General features: G+C 48.8%; 1 protein-coding gene across 2 annotated transcripts in view; it reads right to left on the bottom strand.

Annotated features, from left to right (window-relative positions):
* Positions 1-20,714, bottom strand: part of iqck (IQ motif containing K) — a 122,545-nt gene that overhangs the window by 74,062 nt on the left and 27,769 nt on the right. For both annotated transcript variants that reach the window (XM_072481888.1, XM_072481889.1), the window contains exons 3-4: positions 8,602-8,746; positions 306-403 (exon numbers count right to left, since the gene is read on the bottom strand). In XM_072481888.1, the coding sequence (XP_072337989.1) occupies positions 306-403; positions 8,602-8,746 (243 nt within the window). The remainder of the gene's footprint in view (positions 1-305; positions 404-8,601; positions 8,747-20,714) is intronic.

Below are 20,714 nucleotides of genomic sequence, written 5' to 3'. Positions count from 1 at the left end.
CAAGGAGGACCTGATTTGCTAGACCATAGTTAGGATTTGAACTTGAGATTCAAAGCTCTGTTGATTTCTGACACAAAAGAGATGTTGACCACGGGCACAGCACAATGGGTGTGGGAAAATTACCTGCATCACTCACACACACTCCTAACCAGTTCTTATTGTGCAGTAATGGAAGCATGCCATTGTCCATCCTGATAGAATGTTTGAAAAGCAGGATGAGAAGGATCGAACTATAATATCAACTAAAATATTGGTCTTACAAATGAAAATTGCCTGAAAATTTTAAACTGATAAAAGGCACTGACCTCAAAACATTTCTCAATTTTAGCTTGTTTGAGAGTTTCAAACAGGCCTGGGAGCAGTACAGGAAATATGTAGTGTTCCAAATACTGCTTTGGAGAACCTTTGCAAAAGAGTAGAAAGAAAATTAAAATCACAAAAATGAATCTGATATTCTTGATAATCTTATTATGATCCTGGAGCCGATCCCAGCTTTAGCTAGGATACCGTGCAAGAACCCCAATCACTTTTTGACAATTTCTAAAACTGTGAGGAAAGGATACTTCACTCCAGGACTGATTTCACACACAAACAGGAATCTGGGGCGGGATTCTCTGCTTGCCGACGGCGAAATCGCAAAACGGGATTGGGCGGAGAATAGCTTCCAACGCCAAAAATCAGGGTTGCGCCGGCTTGATGCCAAATCAGGATGCTCTGGCACCCCAGAAATGGCGAAAATGCTTTGCTCGCTGCGCGGGCTGAACGTACAGTCGGCATATCATTAGCGGGCCTGACACCCGATGCTCCGGGGCCTCCGAGATTCAGCGCCTCCGATGGGCCGAGTTCCCGATGGCGTGGTTCACTTGTGGTCTCAGAAATCATGAACCTGGCATCATGGCTGCTCAGCGAGAGAGAGAGAGAGGAGGTAGGAAAAGGAGTAGAGTGATTGGGGACTGCAGGCCCGAACACCGGCTGGCTGGGGTAGGGGACCCCCTGCCAGGGCCGGGGAAGGGGCGGAACAGGCCCAGCAGCCGGGGTGCCCCCCCACAGGATACCGACTGCCATTACGGCAACCCTTTTGCTGTGCACCCACTGACCACCCACCTCGGGTCCTGGTTCTACACAGTGACACCAGCCGTATGGGTGCGCACCCCCCCCCCCCCCCCCCCCCCCCGCACCCCACCCCCGCCTCACCCGGCCCCAAACACCCCACCCAACCGGCCACCACCCATCGGGGACCACCCAGGGCCACATACATTCGGCAGCCCCCATTGAGGGCAGTGCCTGCCAATGGTACCCCAGGCAGCAGGGACGGGTACCAGGACTGGGGGCACTGACGGAGCCTGACACCAACAGGGCCGGAGTGCGGGGGTGGGGGGACACATGCGTGGGCGGAACCTGGTTGGACACGGAATCCATGGTACCTGGTTGGACACGGAATTATGCACCATGCTAACATGTTTGCTTTTCACCCCCTGCAGATAAAGGCGTTTGGCGTTCAACCAGCAATGGTGGCCGCCCTGGTGATGGTCGCAGCTCTGCGAGATGCCCCATGGCCTCGTGAGCGGTGCCGCTCGGAGATGAGGAGAACGTTGCAGCAGCGGAGCAGGCAACAGCAAAGCGGACAGTAGAACATAGAACATTACAGCGCAGTACAGGCCCTTCGGCCCTCGATGTTGCGCCGACCTGTGAAACCACTCTAAAGCCCATCTACACTATTCCCTTATTGTCCATATCTCTATCCAATCACCATTTGAATGCCCTTAGTGTTGGCGAGTCCACTACTGTTGCAGGCAGGGCATTCCACACCCTTACTACTCTCGGAGTAAAGAACCTACCTCTGACATCTGTCTCATATCTATCTCCCCTCAATTTAAAGCTATGTCCCCTCGTGCTAGACATCACCATCCGAGGAAAAAGGCTCTCACTGTCCACCCTATCCAATCCCCTGATCATCTTGTATGCCTCAATTAAGTCACCTCTTAACCTTCTTCTCTCTAACGAAAACAGCCTCAAGTCCCTCAGCCTTTCCTCATAAGATCTTCCCTCCATACCAGGCAACATAGAATTTACATAGAATTTACAGTGCAGAAGGAGGCCATTCGGCCCATCGAGTCTGCACCGGCTCTTGGAAAGAGCACCCTACCCAGGTCAACACCTCCACCCTATCCCCATAACCCAGTAACCCCACCCAACACTAAGGGCAATTCTGGACACTAAGGGCAATTTATCATGGCCAATCCACCTAACCCGCACATCTTTGGACTGTGGGAGGAAACCGGAGCACCCGGAGGAAACCCACGCACACACGGGGAGGATGTGCAGACTCCGCACAGACAGTGACCCAAGCTGGAATCGAACCTGGGACCCTGGAGCTGTGAAGCAATTGTGCTATCCACAAGGCTACCGTGCTGCAACATTCTGGTAAATCTCCTCTGCACCCTTTCCAATGCTTCCACATCTTTCCTATAATGCGGCGACCAGAATTGCACGCAATACTCCAAATGCGGCCACACCAGAGTTTTGTACAGCTGCAATATGACCTCATGGCTTCGAAACTCAATCCCTCTACCAATAAAAGCTAACACACCGTACGCCTTCTTAACAACCCTCTCAACATGAGTGGCAACTTTCAGGGATCTATGTACATGGACACCGAGATCTCTCTGCTCATCCACACTGCCAAGAATCTTACCATTAGCCCAGTACTCAGTCTTTCTGTTATTCCTTCCAAAATGAATCACCTCACACTTTTCTGCATTAAACTCCATTTGCCACCTCTCAGCCCAGCGCTGCAGCTTATCTATGTCCCTCTGTAACTTGTAACATCCTTCCGCACTGTCCACAACTCCACCGACTTTAGTGTCATCTGCAAACTTACTCACCCATCCTTCTACACCCTCCAGGTCATTTATAAAAATGACAAACAGCAGTGGCCCCAAAACAGATCCTTGTGGTACACCACTAGTAACTGGACTCCAGTCTGAACACTTCCCATCAACCACCACCCTTTGTCTTCTTCCAGCTAGCCAATTTCTGATCCAAACTGCCAAATCTCCCTGAATCCCATGCTTCCGTATTTTCTGCAGTAGCCTACCGTGGGGAACCTTATCAAACGGTTTACTGAAATCCATATACACCACATCAACTGCTTTACCCTCATCCACCTGTTTGGTCACCTTCTCAAAGAACTCAATAAGGTTTGTGAGGCACGACCTACCCTTCACGAAACCGTGTTGACTATGTCTAATCAAATTATTCCTTTCCAGATGATTATACACCCTATCTCTTATAAACCTTTCCAAGATTTTGCCCACAACAGAAGTAAGGCTCACTGGTCTATAGTTACCGGGGTTGTCTCTACTCCCCTTCTTGAACAAGGGGACAACATTTGCTATCCTCCAGTCTTCTGGCACTATTCCTGTTGACAAAGATGACTTAAAGATCAAAGCCAAAGGCTCAGCAATCTTCTCCCTAGCTTCCCAGAGAATCCTAGGATAAATCCCATCCAGCCCAGGGGACTTATCTATTTTCACCCTTTCCAGAATTGTTAACACCTCCTCCTTATGAACCTCAAGCCCTTCTAATCTAGTAGCCTGAATCTCAGTATTCTCCTCGACAACATTGTAGAGGAACAAGTTGCAGAGGAAGGGCTGCACAGGGGCAGGTGGCGGCTGCACAGGCTGGAGGACCGGCCGCCCAACAAGCAGAGGAGGAGGAGGTGTCAAGGAGGCGCCGCATGAGGACTCGTGTGTACCACCCACCAAAGACCATTCTACCAGTAGTCAAAGACCATTCTAAACCCACCAAAGACCGATCTATCACCTATGTGTCAAAAAACATTCTCCCCCCACCCACCTCCAAGAGCTAGACTACTACCCACCCACCCAAAAGCCAGTCTATGGCCCACCCACCCAAAACCCAATCTACTGCCCACCCATGTTTTATTTTAATCCACTTTACTGTCCAGCCATTGCTCTGCATTCAGTTCAATCACAACCTCCATATTCTGTGGCTAATTTAAGGCAAACTCCTTTTTAAGCGCAGTATTCAGGCAATTAAAGGTAATTTTCCCAAATGATATGTTTCCTCCATCATGATCTGTGATTATGATCCTAATACAATGTTAGGAATCTTCTACCAACAAAATGGGCTCTGATACAATATAGCAGAATTCTTCAGTTAGTTATAGATATTAAAAGTACGCTAAAATATGAATGTATTATTTGTGATTACAGCTAACTTCAGTGACAGGTGAACACTTCCCACCCCCAACCCCTTGATCTTCCATTTGCCTCCTTCATCCTGAAATCAATGACTTCCAAATGGAGTACAGTTCCAGGAGCTACAGCAACCCTTGTACACCTTTACTTATACGTTAATATGTATGCCCAGCTGCTGGGCATTAGCAGGCTGTAAAATAAGGGGTCATCAATCATACACCAATTATTGTCCACACATACTTGATTTTAAAACTGTACAGGAGTTTTAAGAATAATGGGTCACAGGGTGTCGAGGAGCTTGGACACTCAGGCGAAAGTTTAGAACAAAGGCCACCAAATGCCTCTTCTTACATTTTGGATAAATGTTGAGAAATTCCAAATGTAAAATGGGACAGGAGGCAGCATTTGAACCAAGGTGGACATAGGGCAATGGGTATGTCTATTCTGTCCCATTATGGGTAAAAGTTACAATTAGTCTCTCATTTGGGAGATATGTTGACGGACAAATTTAATCATGTTTTGGGAAATTTGTCATTTCCTAGCTGTTTATTTTGTTTAGAAGCTAATTTTAAACATCAGAAATTTTAAAAATACTTATGAAAATTGACTGGAAAAGATATAGTTCGAGAACAATAGATGGGTCATTTTTTGTACAGTGTGTGCAGGAGGGTTTCCTGAAACAATATGTTGACAGGCCAACAAGAGGCGAGGTTGGATTTGGTTTTGGGTAATGAACCAGGCCAGGTGTTGGATTTGGAGGTAGGAGAGCACTTTGGGGACAGTGACCACAATTCGGTGACGTTTACGTTAATGATTGAAAGGGATAAGTATACACCGCAGGGCAAGAGTTATAGCTGGGGGAAGGGCAATTATGATGCCATTAGATGTGACTTGGGGGGGATAAGGTGGAGAAGTAGGCTGCAAGTGTTGGGCACACTGGATAAGTGGGGCTTGTTCAAGGATCAGCTACTGCGTGTTCTTGATAAGTATGTACCGGTCAGGCAGGGAGGAAGGCGTCGAGCGAGAGAACCGTGGTTTACCAAGGAAGTGGAATCTTTTATTAAGAGGAAGAAGGAGGCCTATGTGAAGATGAGGTATGACGTTTCAGTTGGGGCGATGGATAGTTACAAGGTAGCGAGGAAGGATCTAAAGAGAGAGCTAAGACGAGCAAGGAGGGGACATGAGAAGTATTTGGCAGGAAGGATCAAGGAAAACCCAAAAGCTTTCTATAGGTATGTCAGGAATAAGCGAATGACTAGGGTAAGAGTAGGACCAGTCAAGGACAGGGATGGGAAGTTGTGTGTGGAGTCTGAAGAGATAGGCGAGATACTAAATGAATATTTTTCGTCAGTATTCACTCAGGAAAAGATAATGTTGTGGAGGAGAATGCTGAGCCCCAGGCTAATAGAATAGATGGCATTGAGGTACGTAGGGAAGAGGTGTTGGCAATTCTGGACAGGCTGAAAATAGATAAGTCCCCGGGACCTGATGGGATTTATCCTAGGATTCTCTGGGAGGCCAGGGAAGAGATTGCTGGACCTTTGGCTTTGATTTTTATGTCATCATTGGCTACAGGAATAGTGCCAGAGGACTGGAGGACAGCAAATGTGGTCCCTTTGTTCAAAAAGGGGAGCAGAGACAACCCCGGCAACTATAGACCGGTGAGCCTCACGTCTGTAGTGGGTAAAGTCTTGGAGGGGATTATAAGAGACAAGATTTATAATCATCTAGATAGGAATAGTATGATCAGGGATAGTCAGCATGGCTTTGTGAAGGGTAGGTCATGCCTCACAAACCTTATTGAGTTCTTTGAGAAGGTGACTGAACAGGTAGATGAGGGTAGAGCAGTTGATGTGGTGTATATGGATTTCAGCAAAGCGTTTGATAAGGTTCCCCACGGTAGGCTATTGCAGAAAATACGGAGGCTGGGGATTGAGGATGATTTAGAGATGTGGATCAGAAATTGGCTAGCTGAAAGAAGACAGAGAGTGGTGGTTGATGGGAAATGTTCAGAATGGAGTACAGTCTCAAGTGGAGTACCACAAGGATCTGTTCTGGGGCCGTTGCTGTTTGTCATTTTTATCAATGACCTAGAGGAAGGCGCAGAAGGGTGGGTGAGTAAATTTGCAGACGATACTAAAGTCGGTGGTGTTGTCGATAGTGTGGAAGGATTTAGCAGGTTACAGAGGGATATAGATAAGCTGCAGAGCTGGGCTGAGAGGTGGCAAATGGAGTTTAATGTAGAGAGGTGTGAGGTGATTCACTTTGGAAGGAATAACAGGAATGCGGAATATTTGGCTAATGGTAAAGTTCTTGAAAGTGTGGATGAGCAGAGGGATCTAGGTGTCCATGTACATAGATCCCTGAAAGTTGCCACCCAGGTTGATAGGGTTGTGAAGAAGGCCTATGGAGTGTTGGCCTTTATTGGTAGAGGGATTGAGTTCCGGAGTCGGGAGGTCATGTTGCAGCTGTACAGAACTCTGGTACGGCCGTATTTGGAGTATTGCGTACAGTTCTGGTCACCGCATTATAGGAAGGACGTGGAGGCTTTGGAGCGGGTGCAGAGGAGATTTACCAGGATGTTGCCTGGTATGGAGGGAAAATCTTATGAGGAAAGGCTGATGGACTTGAGGTTGTTTTCGTTGGAGAGAAGAAGGTTAAGAGGAGACTTAATAGAGGCATACAAAATGATCAGGGGGTTGGATAGGGTGGACAGTGAGAGCCTTCTCCTGCGGATGGAAATGGCTGGCACGAGGGGACATAGCTTTAAACTGAGGGGTAATAGATATAGGACAGAGGTCAGAGGTAGGTTCTTTACACAAAGAGTAGTGAGGCCGTGGAATGCCCTACCTGCTACAGTAGTGAACTCGCCAACATTGAGGGCATTTAAAAGTTTATTGGATAAACATATGGATGATAATGGCATAGTGTAGGTTAGATGGCTTTTGTTTCGGTGCAACATCGTGGGCCGAAGGGCCTGTACTGCGCTGTATTGTTCTATGTAAAATGTTTTCAAAAAGTATTGAGTGACTTAAATAGTTCACCAGCAAACAATAATGGTGAAATCTTTACATATGGGGCAGAGTTTTGATTGGGACCCCAATGTCAGGGTGAAATGGACTGTCACGACTGCGCACTCTACGGGAACCCTGGCAGTGACATTCCTCGAATGGGCCAATTCATGGTTAGGTGTGGTTGAATGGGAAGGAGCTTGTTGTCCAAATGAGGGATGTAGCTGGGCTCTTCGAGCTGGAGGTCCAATCGGACACCCTCAAATACAGAAAGAGCAGCAGCCTGCAATACAGGAAGAGACACAGAGAACACATGCACCCAGTCTGCATTTTGGAAAAATTTTAAATTTTAATAGAAATGGAATAAGCAACATGACCTCTATTGTGGAAGGGAAATGCTCAAGCAGGGAGGGCCCCAAGATCTGCCTGGAGCACTGGGCCTCTGGTCTGTTGTCAGGGGGTCACCTCCAGGCACATGGCCAAGATTCCTGGGCCTTGACGGCACACAGGGTTGGAAATGTTTGGAATGATTTACCTTCTCAAAATGTTGGCATGTTTAGATGGTATTTTCCCATTTATAATAATTCTTGCCAAGGGAGTTTCATTGTGAATGTTGACAATAACATTATTGTTACAGAAAGTAACACAGTGAACAAGAACCACATGCCATGTGCAAGATTTTTAAATAAACAGAAGAGACAGATGCAGTAATCAAAATTTCAAAAAATAGTATCACATATTCTAGAGGGTAAAATAATCTAGGTGAAACAGGAAATCCATTGTTAGCTAAAGTACTCTAACCAAAATCTTCAAAAAGCAATTCAAAACAGTTGAGGGAGAAATAAATCCAAATAAAATTTGTTACCGATTTGGATACTTATGAAAGTATAAACAAAATTTCAGGAAAGAGTTTATAGCTCTTGGGGCTAAAGGGATCAAGGGATATGGGGATAAGACAGGATCAGGGTATTGAACTTGATGATCAGTCGATATTATAATGAATGGTGGAGCAGGCTTGAAGGGTCGAATGGCCTCCTCCTGCTTCTATTTTCTATGTATGTTTCTATGTAAATATTCTTTATATTGCTCATCCATCTTTCCATTAAGTGTAATGATTGTACCTTCAAAATATTTATCATGCACGATATGCAAGGCGATTTTTTGAAGATTAGGTCAAAAAGGAAATCAGTACAATCTCAGAACAATAACAGCTTTGTAATAACTGCACAAAAGGCTCAATCAATTAAATTATGCTATAAATAACTTGAACTAAGTTCCTTAAATTAAATTTTCCCTTTGATTAAAGAGCTATCAAAGTTGGAAACAATACACATGCACAGATAAGTATTGTACAACTTTTAACTTACATGTTTTTTGATCAGGTGGTGGGGTAGGTGGAGGAGGCGGCGGACTAGCAGGAGGAGGAGGCTTCTGAACCACTGCATAACCTAAAAGTGCTGGATGCGAGTATGCAGAGTTGAAGTTTTCTAACACTGACGTATCCACTGAAACCTGGAGATTGGAAACAATGCAGTTTGTTAACAGCTTGCCCCTCATTTTTACTTCATGAAGCAGAAAGGAGGGGAAGAAGAAATGAGAGCAGCATGCACACACAATGGGGGCTGAGAGAGAATGCATCTGCAAGGGATAAAGCAAGTGCATGAGAGAGGGGGAGAGAGAGAGAGAGAAATTGTTTAATAGAGGAACAGGTCTTTAGCTTTATAAATAGAGACATAAAGTATAATAAAAAAGGAATGTATACTAAACCTTTTGAAAATCTTCAGTTAGGGCTCAGTGGACGTGTCATGTCCATTTCTAGGCACCAGGATTTAGGAAGAATGTCAATGTCTTCAAGAGGATTCAGAGGATCTACCAGAAAAATACCAGGGATGGCGAACTTCAATTATGTCAATGAGACGAGAAAAGCTTTGATTGTTCTCCTCAGAACAGAGAAGGCTAAAGCGAGATTCTGAAGTGCCCTCATTATATCTTTATTTTCTTCTTTCAGATGCTCCTCAAAACCTATCTTTTTGGCAAAGCTTTTCATCTGCCCTAATGTAACCACATTTATCTCAGGATCAAATATTGTTCTGTTGGGGGGGGGGGGGGGGGGGGGGGAAGAGATGTTTCTTTGAGCTCTGGCTCGTCCTTTAATCTGTCATTCCACCCTGGTACACACTTCATATTAGTCTTTTTCTGGGTTACATGGCATGTGCCATGTTCCTGGATGTTCCCGAGTGGTCTTTGTGAGGAAGAGCCAAGATAAAATGTGAAAATCCTTATTTGTTCACGGCGATCAGCGTGTGCTGGGTGGGGCCCCGTGTGCAGTGTCGGAGTTGCTGTTTGAGCGGGCTCTTGCCTTGGCGGTGCGTGTGCATCGGATGATGGCCACCATTGAAGTTGTCATCTTGACTGATGATCTCAGCTCTGCGATGCAGGTCACTAAAGTCCCTTTGAAGAATTGCGGGGTATTTTTTATGATAGCAGTGTAGGTGCACGATAAGGTTCTTGCACTCAAAAGAGCATTTTCCCTGGTGAGTTCCCACCTTCGTGCTGTCAAACACTTGCTGGACAACGTGTCGTTTATCCTGATGGTTCGGGAGCGGGAGGCTATGCGGGGTGTGTCCCTGAGCCCGGTCCCTGGTGAGAGGGAGGGGGAGGCGAGTTCCCGATTGACGTTGAGTACACAGATTGGCTGCCATCCTGATTTGGAGGCTGGGTGCACCTGCTTTGGTGGAGCACAACATATTCGGTCTTCGAGGTCGGGGGTGGGTCTGCCCGCTGATCGCTGGTCCTTTATTATCCTGCTCTTGATGCTTATTGTGAGGGGTGGGAAGTGACCAACCCAATGAGTCATTCCCCCCCCTCCAGATGGGGCGAGGCTGTGGATCTCCTGGGTGTTAGAGAGACAGCATGGTGAAAGGATGGCGTTCTGTGCTTCGATCGTTGGAATCCTTGAGAAGTTCTGAAGAGTGCTCATTAATCCTGCCTTTTCCTTCATTTTCTCGTGCAACATGAAAGGTGACTTTATCCTGCAAGTTACCCTGCGGTAATTCTGTAACCCTGGACATTACTCCCTGTTGATCATGTTGTTAATGATTTGTTGATGTCTCTGCAGGGAGATGTGAAATGTGAGCGTGATACCAGTACCGTTGATTATCCTGATCGATCGGAATCATATTGAGTCAATTATGAGGAATGTGATTTGCATCAGTTTCACTCGTTTTGAGGGAGGCTGTGTGTGGCTGGAGCGAGGGAGAGGGGTGGGCGGTTGGATTGTAGAGTTAGTTCAGTTCTGACTTAGATCGACGATCCCCCCACCTCCTGAATTTAAGAATACTTGGGTGGGATTCACGCCTGAATCGGGAAACGTGATTGGGCGGAGAACTGGTTTTAATGCCAAAACCGTGGTTTCACGACAAATCGCAATTCTCCGTCGTCTGCACAGCGGCGTCAGTGTTCCACTCCGTACTTACAGCAAACATCGTTGGCATATCATTAATAATAATCTTTATTGTTACAAGTAGGCTTACATTAACACTGTAATGAAGTTCCTGTGAAAATCACCGAGTCGCCACATTCCGGCGCCTGTTCGGGTACACGGAGGGGGAATTCAGAATGTCCAATTCACCTAACAGCGCGTCTTTTGGGACTTGTGGGAGGAAACTGGAGCACCCGGAGGAAATCCACGGAGACACGGGGAGAACGTTCAGACTCCACACAGACAGTGACCCAAGCCGGGAATCGAACCTGGAACCCTGGCGCTGTGAGTATTCTCCGGGGCCTCTGCGATTCTCCGCCTCTCCGATGGGCCGAGTTCCTGATGGCATGGTTCACTTGCGCGTTTAAAAATCGTGAAACCGGTGTGGCGGCTACTGAGGGGATACATCGCCATAGGTTGCTGACAGTTGTGCCGCTGACCGGGGGAGCTTCTGCCAGGGCCGGGGTGAGTAGCGGGAGGGTTGCCAGGAGGTGGGCTGTGGTGTTGGGGTGGACGGGCACGGAACACCATTGCCGTGGCCGGCAAGGCAGCCATGCGGCTGTGCACGCCGCTGACTGCCCGCTGTGAACTTAGGGCCACGGGTCGTATCGGTGTCCCCTCAGGGCACCCCCCTAGGTGCTCTCTGGCCCCAGCCGACCCATCAGCGGGATGAGCGCGCTGCAGCGCAACCAGTGCAATCTAATTAGCTGGGATAAGGGCGTGTAGGGAGTGAAATGTGTGTGCGCGGCTGCAGCTTATCATCCTCCTGATGGTCAATCAGGGACCCGGTGAATCCTGCACCGTTACTCATTGGAATCGATTGTCTTCCACGTGGTGCTGGTGCGAGACCCTTTTTAAAAAATATATATTTTATTTAAATTTTTTTCCAAACAACAATTTTTCCCTCTTACAAAGCAAACGTAACAGTAAAGAAATTTTTTACAATACACAAATAACTAAGCCCCATAATCTTTTGACCTAAACTAAACTAAACCCCTCCCCCCTCCCCCCGCCTGGGTTGCTGCTGCTGGTCATCCGTCTTCCCTCTAACGTTCCGCTAGGTAGTCGAGAAATGGCTGCCACCGCCTGGTGAACCCTTGAGCCGATCCTCTCAGGGCAAACTTTATCTGCTCCAGTTTAATGAACCCCGCCATATCGTTTACCCAGGCCTCCAGTCCGGGGGTTTCGCCTCCTTCCATGGGTAGGATCCTACGCCGGGCTACTAGGGATGCAAAGGCCACAACGTCGGCCTCTTTCGCCTCCTGCACTCCCGGCTCATCCGCAACTCCAAATAGAGCTAGCCCCCAGCCTGGTTTGACCCGGACCTTCACCACCTTCGAAATCACTCCCGTCACTCCCTTCCAATACCCTTCCAGTGCCGGGCACGCCCAAAACATATGTGCGTGGTTTGCCGGGCTCCCGCCGCACCTCCCACATTTGTCCTCCACTCCATAGAACCTGCTCGATCTTGCTCCCGTTATGTGTGCTCTATGTAGCACCTTAAATTGAATCAGGCTAAGCCTGGCGCATGAGGAAGAGGAGTTTACCCTGCTTAGGGCATCAGCCCACATACCCTCCTCAATCCCCTCCCCTAGTTCTTCTTCCCACTTTCCTTTTAGCTCGCCCACCAACTCCTCCTCCTCTTCCCTCATCTCTCGGTATATCTCTGACACCTTGCCCTCTCCGACCCACACCCCTGAAAGCACTCTGTCCTGAGTCCCCTGTGTCGGGAGCAGCGGAAATTCCCTCACCTGTTGTCTAGTAAACGCCCTCACCTGCATATATCTCAGAAAGTTTCCCCGGGGCAACTTATACTTTTCTTCCAATGCTCCCAAGCTCGCAAAAGTCCCATCTATAAATAAATCTCCCACCCTCCTAATTCCCAACTGGTACCAGCTCTGAAATCCTCCATCCATTCTTCCTGGGGCGAACCTATGGTTGTTCCTAATTGGGGACCCCACCAGGGCACCCCGCACCCCTCTCTGCCGCCTCCACTGTCCCCAGATATTCAATGTTGCCGCCACCACCGGGTTCATGGTAAACGTTTTGGGCGAGAACGGTAGCGGCGCCGTCACCAGCACCTCCAAACTCGTCCCTTTACAGGACTTTCTCTCCAGTCTTTTCCACGCCGCTCCCTCACCCTCCATCATCCATTTACGTATCATTGCCACATTGGCGGCCCAATAGTAATCGCCCAAGTTCGGTAGTGCCAATCCTCCTCTGTCCCTGCTACGCTGCAGGAACCCCCTCCTTACTCTCGGAACTTTCCCTGCCCACACGAAGCTCGTGATGCTCCTGTCTATTTTATTGAAAAAGGTCTTAGTGATTAGTATAGGGAGACATTGAAATACAAATAAGAACCTCGGGAGGACCATCATCTTAATTGTCTGCACCCTGCCCGCCAACGACAGAGGCTGCATGTCCCGCCTCTTGAAGTCCTCCTCCATTTGTTCTACCAGCCGTGTCAGATTAAGTCTGTGCAAGGTTCCCCAGCTCCTAGCGATCTGAATCCCCAGGTATCGGAAGTTTCCTTCCACTTTCCTGAGAGGCAGGCCTTCTATCTCTCTACTTTGGTCCCCTGGATGTATCACAAATAATTCACTCTTCCCCATATTTAGCCTATACCTCGAGAAATCCCCGAACTCCCTCAACATTCGCATAACCTCTATCATCCCCCCCGCTGGGTCCGACACGTATAGCAATAGGTCATCTGCGTATAGCGAGACTCGGTGTTCTTCTCCCCCTCTAGTCACCCCTCTCCATTTCCTGGAGTCTCTCAACGCCATGGCCAGAGGTTCAATTGCCAACGCGAACAACAATGGAGACAGCGGGCATCCCTGTCTTGTTCCCCTATATAGTCGGAAATACTCCGATCTTTGTCGACCCGTAACTACACTTGCCGTGGAGCCCCATAAAGAAGTTTGACCCAGCTAATAAACCCGTTCCCGAACGCAAACCTCCTTAACACTTCCCATAAATACTCCCACTGCACCCTATCAAATGCCTTCTCTGCATCCATTGCCGCCACTATCTCTGCCTCCCCCTCCAATGGGGGCATCATTATCACCCCTAATAGTCGTCGCACATTAACATTCAGTTGTCTCCCTTTTACGAACCCTGTCTGGTCTTCGTGCACCATCCCCGGAACACAGTCCTCTATCCTTGATGCCAGTACCTTTGCCAGCAATTTGGCATCCACGTTCAATAATGAAATAGGTCTATAGGACCCGCACTGCAACGGATCTTTATCCCTCTTCAAAATTAGCGATATCGTCGCCTCCGACATTGTCGGGGGTAAAGTCCCTCCTTCCCTGGCCTCATTGAACGTCCTCACCATCAACGGGGCCAACAAGTCCACATATTTTCTGTAAAATTCCACCGGGAACCCGTCTGGTCCCGGAGCCTTCCCTGCTTGCATGCTTCCCAGTCCCTTGATAACCTCGTCCACCCCAATCGGTGCCCCCAGGCCTACCACCTCCTGCTCCTCCACTTTCGGGAACCTCAATTGATCCAGGAACTGCCGCATCCCCTCCTCTCCCTCTGGGGGTTGAGACCTATACAGTCACTCATAAAAGGTCTTGAACACCTCATTTATCTTTCCTGCTCTTCGCACCGTGTCTCCCTTTTCGTCTCTAATTCCTCCTATCTCCCTCGCTGCTGCCCTCTTTCGCAATTGATGAGCCAACAGGCGACTAGCCTTTTCCCCATATTCATACCTCCTCCCCTGTGCCTTCCTCCACAGCACCTCCCCCTTTCTGGTGGTCAGAAGGTCAAACTCCGTCTGGAGTTGTCTCCTCTCCCTGTACAGTCCCTCCTCCGGGGTCTCTGCGAATTCCCTATCCACCCTTAAAATCTCCCCCAGTAATCTTTCCCTTTCCTTGGCCTCTGTTTTCCTTTTGTGGGCCCCAATGGAGATCAGCTCTCCTCTGACCACCGCTTTTAGTGCTTCCCATACCACTCCCACAGGGACCTCGCCGTCGTCATTGACCTCCAGGTATCTCTCAATACACCCCCGCACTCTTGCACACACTCCCTCATCCGCCATCAATCCCACATCTAATCGCCAGAGTGCTCTCTGCTCCCTTTCCTCTCCTAATTCCAGGTCCACACAGTGTGGGGCATGGTCCGAAACCGCTATGGCTGAATACTCAGCTTCTTCCACCCTAGAGATCAACGACCTTCCCAAAACAAAAAAATCTATCTGGGAGTACACTTTATGGACATGGGAGAAGAAGGAGAACTCCCTCGCCCTAGGTCTAAGAAATTGCCATGGATCCACTCCCCCCATTTGGTCCATAAACCCCTTAAGCACCTTGGCCGCTGCCGGCCTTCTTCATGTCCTTGCGCTGGATCTATCTAGCCCCGGGTCCAGCACAGTATTAAAGTCCCCTCCTAAAATCAAGTTTCCTACCTCCAGGTCCGGTATACAAAGAACAAAGAAATGTACAGCACAGGAACAGGCCCTTCGGCCCTCCAAGACCGTGCCGACCATACTGCCCGACTAAACTACAATCTTCTACACTTCCTGGGTCCGTATCCTTCTATTCCCATCCTATTCATATATTTGTCAAGATGCCCCTTAAATGTCCCTATCGTCCCTGCTTCCACTACCTCCTCTGGTAGCGAGTTCCAGGTACCCACTACCCTCTGCGTAAAAAACTTGCCTCGTACATCTACTCTAAACCTTGCCCCTCTCACCTTAAACCTATGCCCCCTAGTAATTGACCCCTCTACCCTGGGGAAAAGCCTCTGACTATCCACTCTGTCTATGCCCCTCATAATTTTGTATACCTCTATCAGGTCGCCCCTCAACCTCCTTCGTTCCAGTGAGAACAAACCGAGTTTATTCAACCGCTCCTCATAGCTTATGCCCTCCATACCAGGCAACATTCTGGTAAATCTCTTCTGCACCCTCTCTAAAGCCTCCACATCCTTCTGGTAGTGTGGCGACCAGAATTGAACACTATACTCCAAGTGTGGCCTAACTAAGGTTCTATACAGCTGCAACATGACTTGCCAATTCTTATACTCAATGCCCCGGCCAATGAAGGCAAGCATGCCGTATTCCTTCTTGACTACCTTCTCCACCTGTGTTGCCCCTTTCAGTGACCTGTGGACCTGTACTCCTAGATCTCTTTGACTTTCAATACTCTTGAGGGTTCTACCATTCACTGTATATTCCCTACCTGCATTAGACCTTCCAAAATGCATTACCTCACATTTGTCCGGATTAAACTCCATCTGCCATCTCTCCGCCCAAGTCTCCAGACAATCTAAATCCTGCTGTATCCTCAGACAGTCCTCATCGCTATCCGCAATTCCACATCCGCATACGCCCCAGCATCCGTCTCATAAATCCCGCATCGTCCCAATTTGGGGCATACACATTAACCAACACGACCTCTATTCCCTCCAGCCTGCCACTCACCATTACATATCTACCTCCGCTATCTGCTACGATGTTCTTTGCTTCAAATGCTACCCGTTTCCCCACCAAAATGGCCATCCCGCTGTTCTTTGCGTCTAGTCCTGAGTGGAACACCTGTCCCACCCATCCTTTCCTTAACCTAACTTGGTCCGCCACCTTTAGGTGCGTCTCTTGGAGCATAACCACGTCTGCCCTTAGTCCTTTCAAATGCGCGAGCACTCGGGCCCTTTTTAAATCGGTCCGTTCAGGCCTCTCACGTTCCACGTGATCAGCCTCACTAGGGGGCTACCTGCCCCCCTCCCGTGTCGACTAGCCATTACCTTCTCTAGGCCAGTCCCATATCCCGCCTCCGCACTCCCGCTCGCTGCCCCAGCGTCGCACACCATCCCCGCCCACCCACTCTTTAGCCATTTCCTTTTGGATTTCCGCAGCAGCAACCCAGTTGTCCCCCCCCGCTAGATCTCTCTCTAGCGTGATTGCTCCCCCATATTACTTCCGTAAGTCAGCTGACTTCAACTGACCCCGGCTACTCCTGCTCACTCCTCGACCCCCCCAGTGTGGGGAACTCCCATCCGCCTTGCGCCTGTCTTCCCGCCATATTCTTTCTGGCGCGGGAACATCCCTTTACCTGACCCGTCTCTTGTGGCGCAGCTCCCTTTCCCCTCCCCATCCCCTTCCTCATTCTCCACCTATGTCCCGTCTTTCCCCCCCTCACCGGCGCCCACATTTCCCCATGTCTCCCCCCTTCCCAATTTACTTCTCAATTAACTTCAACCATAACATTAACAATAACATTTCCTGCAGCATCAGTCCCTCAGTTCCGATCCAATTTCTCCTCTTTGATAAAGGTCCATGCTTCCTCCGCCGTCTCAAAATGATGGTGTCTCTCCTGATACGTGACCCATAGTCTTGCCGGCTGCAGCATCCCGAACTTCACCTTTTTATGCAACACCTCCTTGGTTAAAGCTCGCCCTCCTTCTCGCCACCTTCGCACTCCAATCCTGGTACACCCGTACCACTGCATTCTCCCATCTGCTACTCCGCACCTTTTTAGCCCATCTCAGGCCCTCTTCTCTGTCCTTAAGGCGGTAAAATCGCACGATTATCGCCCTGGGTGGTTCTCCCGCTTTTGGTCTTCTCACCGGGATCCGGTGTGCCCACTCCACCTCTAAGGGGCCCGTAGGGGCCTCAGCACCCATCAGTGAGCTCAGCATCGTACTTGCACAAGCTCCACAGTCCACTCCTTCCACACCCTCAGGGAGACCCAGTATCCGAAGGTTCTTCCTTCGCGCTCCATTTTCTAGGGCCTCGATCCTTTCAGTGCACTTTTTATGAAGTGCCTCGTGCGTCTGTGTCTTAACCGCCAGGCCCAGGATCTCGTCCTCATTATTCGTCACCTTCTGCCCCACCACGCGGAGCTCTGTCTCCTGAGTCTTTTGTGTCTCCTTGAGCCCCTCAATTGCCTGTAGCATCGGGGTCAGCACCTCCCTCTTCAGCAGCTCCACGCACCGTCTCAGAAATTCATCCTGCTCGGGCCCCCATGTCGCCTGCGCTTTCTCCGCCGCCATCTTGTGCTACTCCCTTTCTGTCTCTTTGGTCGACGATTCCTCGCACTGCAGCCGCCGCCGCCGGTTTTTCCTCCTTCGTTGGGGGGGGGGGACTCCCTTCTCACTCACCCCACACCGGGTTGCGTCGCCCAAAAAATTCCCGTTGGGGCTCTTAAAAGAGCCCGAAGGTCCGTCGGAGCTGGAGCTGCCGAAACGTGCGGCTAGCAAGGCATCACCGCAACCGGAAGTCCTGGTGCGAGCCCCTTAACGGTAGCTAAATCGCTCCAGGTGCAGCGGCAGGTTTGCTGTTGTGGGAGTCCACGAATCCTGTCTCAGGCATGGAGAATCCTACCGCAGGTCTTTATCCTGCGATGGCCAGGGCAGATTTCCTTGTCCTTGGGAGAACCTGGTTCCTTCTTACTCTCCCCTGACGTTCAGTCTTTTTTTATTTTTCGTTCTCCCAAATCGGTCTCTCTGTCTTCATGAATGGGTACAAAATGCGGGAGGCCATTTGGCTCCAATTCCCATGTTGTCTTTTTTCTTCTCTTCCCTCTTGAGGAGGTTGTCTCTCTATGAGACCTTGTCGGATTGATTGTACTCCGAATGTGTTATTGCCGGTCTTCTCTTTACATTTGCCTGGAATGATTTTGGTTCTGTCTCGGGCCTGGTTTGGGGTTCAGTTGGAATGTGTGGCCCTAACTCCCCTTAAGACTGTGGTTTTGTGCATTTTCTTAGTTTTTTTGAGAATGACTCTATTCTTGGTTTCCACATGGGTATTAGAAGAGAGGCTGCGATGGGTTGGTGCTGGAGTTGAGAGGGATTAATGCTTGTGCACCTGACTCTGGTGCAAGAGACTCATCATGATTTTCCGTGGGGATTGTGGGCCTGTGGGCCGTGAGGAAGGGGTGGGGCCTGTTTTGTCTCGTCATGTTATGACTTTATCCTGTCTATCTGGTCTCTGGTGGGCGATATAAGTACCTAACCCTGTTTAATGATTATATTGAGCCAACTTTGATGCCATTCTCCTGTTCCATTCTGTATTCATGTATATGAAGGATTTTTTTTCTTCTTCCTACTCATGGGGATGTTTGATTTTGTAACTTTGTTGCATAATTCTTTAAAATGGGGCAGCACAGTGGCGCAGTGGTTAGCACTGCTGACTCACGGCGCCGAGGTCCCAGGTTCGATCCTGGCCCTCGGTCACTGTCCGTGTGGAGTTTGCACATTCTCCCCGTGTCTCTGTGGGTCTGACCCCCCACAACCCATAGATGAGCTGGGTAGGTGGATTGGCCACGCTAAATTGCCCCTTAATTGGAAAAAATTATTGGGTACCCTTAAATTTATTTTTTAAAATAATTCTTTAAAATGTAAAATCTCAATAAATATATTTTAAAAAATATATTGTTCTATCGCTTCCGTGCAACACCTTGGGACATTTATGGGAAGAATGAGGGAACAGACAAGAGGATTTATAGTCCAAATCACAGAGGGCAGCAGAGCAGGTTGAGAAAGTGGTTTTCTGCAATATTGCAGTGGACGGGAAGGTGCCGCCAGCTCCAACGGCACCTTTCTCTGCTGTATTGTTTGCAATTTGTAAAATAAATTGGGAGGGTCGGATCCCATGACTTCACGTTGCCGGGGCCCTGCCAGCAACTATGTTTTTTAAAGATCGGAGCCCGTTTTTAAAGGCCACCCTAATACAAAAAAGTATAAATAGACGAACACCACCCACACCATCTTCCCCACTAAACCCCACAGCCCAGCACTGTGTCCTGGCATGGCTTCCTGACACTGCCCATTCATGGGCTGTGCCAGGGCACCATGCCAGGGGCAGTGCCAGGCTATTTCCTCTGCCAGCCCCCACTCCTCTCCCTTCGAGCGATGCACTCACCTCAACTCTGTTGATGTGGAGGTGTCGGCGTTGGACTGGGGTGGGCACAGTAAGAAGTCTCACAACACCAGGTTAAAGTCCAACAGGTTTATTTGAAATCACAAGTTTTCGGAGCACTGCTCCTGATGAAGGAGACTTCTTACTAAGCTCTGTTGACCAAGAATCTTACTCCAGTCAAATTTAACTTTGAATCAAATCACTTCTTTATTGAACGCAATATAAGATTCCAATGCTTATCACTACTACAGAGAGCTTGTATCATACACTGTTTCAAAAGCACATAAATGATTCCATCTTCCTTTGTTCCCACGACAAGTTCACAAGCACAGTTGAAACCGTTAACAATTACCTAGCTTCTACTGGTGGACGTGTGGAGAACGTCACTACCCAATTGCAGTTGGCCAGGCACAAATGGGGATCAGACTACATCTTCAAGTTGGAAGATTGTGGCTTCTTCCTTCTTCGAGATTTTGCTGATGAAAATCTCTTTGCCTCTCCTTCTTACACAAATCTGGCTGGCACTGGTCTCATGCGTCAATTCATGTCCTCATAACACAGCACCAATCAATCACTGTCCTTTCTGGTCACGAATGTTCAGAGTCGTGACTCACTCAGGGGGTGTAATTCTCTCAGGAACACTATACACAGGTGCCTGCGTTTATCTCTGCCTGTCCAAGGCATGGCAACAGCCATCCTCCAATCAGCCCCTGTTCTCACTTCCTGACTACACATCCTGTTTTTCACTGCAGACCCTTCTGTTTATGCTGCTGATGCTGATACAGAGTTAGGCTTTTAACCATCAGGCTTTGCTGGTGCCTTCACTTTGCTGGTTCCTTTATGAATATCCATCAGGCTATAGTGTCACCTTTAACTGTGGTGAACCACTGTATTATATTGTACTTACTGTTCTTACTGTTTGTTACATGTCTGGGTTTGTCCCTGCTGGCTCCGCCCCTCGGGCTCAAGTATAAAGGTAGCTGACCTCCAGCCCTGCCCTCATTCTGGGACCGGCTGCCAGCAGGTGTCTTTTAGCTGATTAAAGCCACAGTTTACTCTTCCGACTCTCGTCTGTCGTCATTGATGGTACATCATTAACATGGCCATATTTCCCAGTAGGCTTAGGCTCAGGGCGA

Source organism: Scyliorhinus torazame, chromosome 17, assembly GCF_047496885.1.
Source record: "Scyliorhinus torazame isolate Kashiwa2021f chromosome 17, sScyTor2.1, whole genome shotgun sequence".
NCBI classification, from domain to species: Eukaryota; Metazoa; Chordata; class Chondrichthyes; order Carcharhiniformes; family Scyliorhinidae; genus Scyliorhinus; species Scyliorhinus torazame.
The sequence above is the reverse complement of the archived record's forward strand: the minus strand, read 5'-3'. Positions and strand labels throughout refer to the sequence as shown.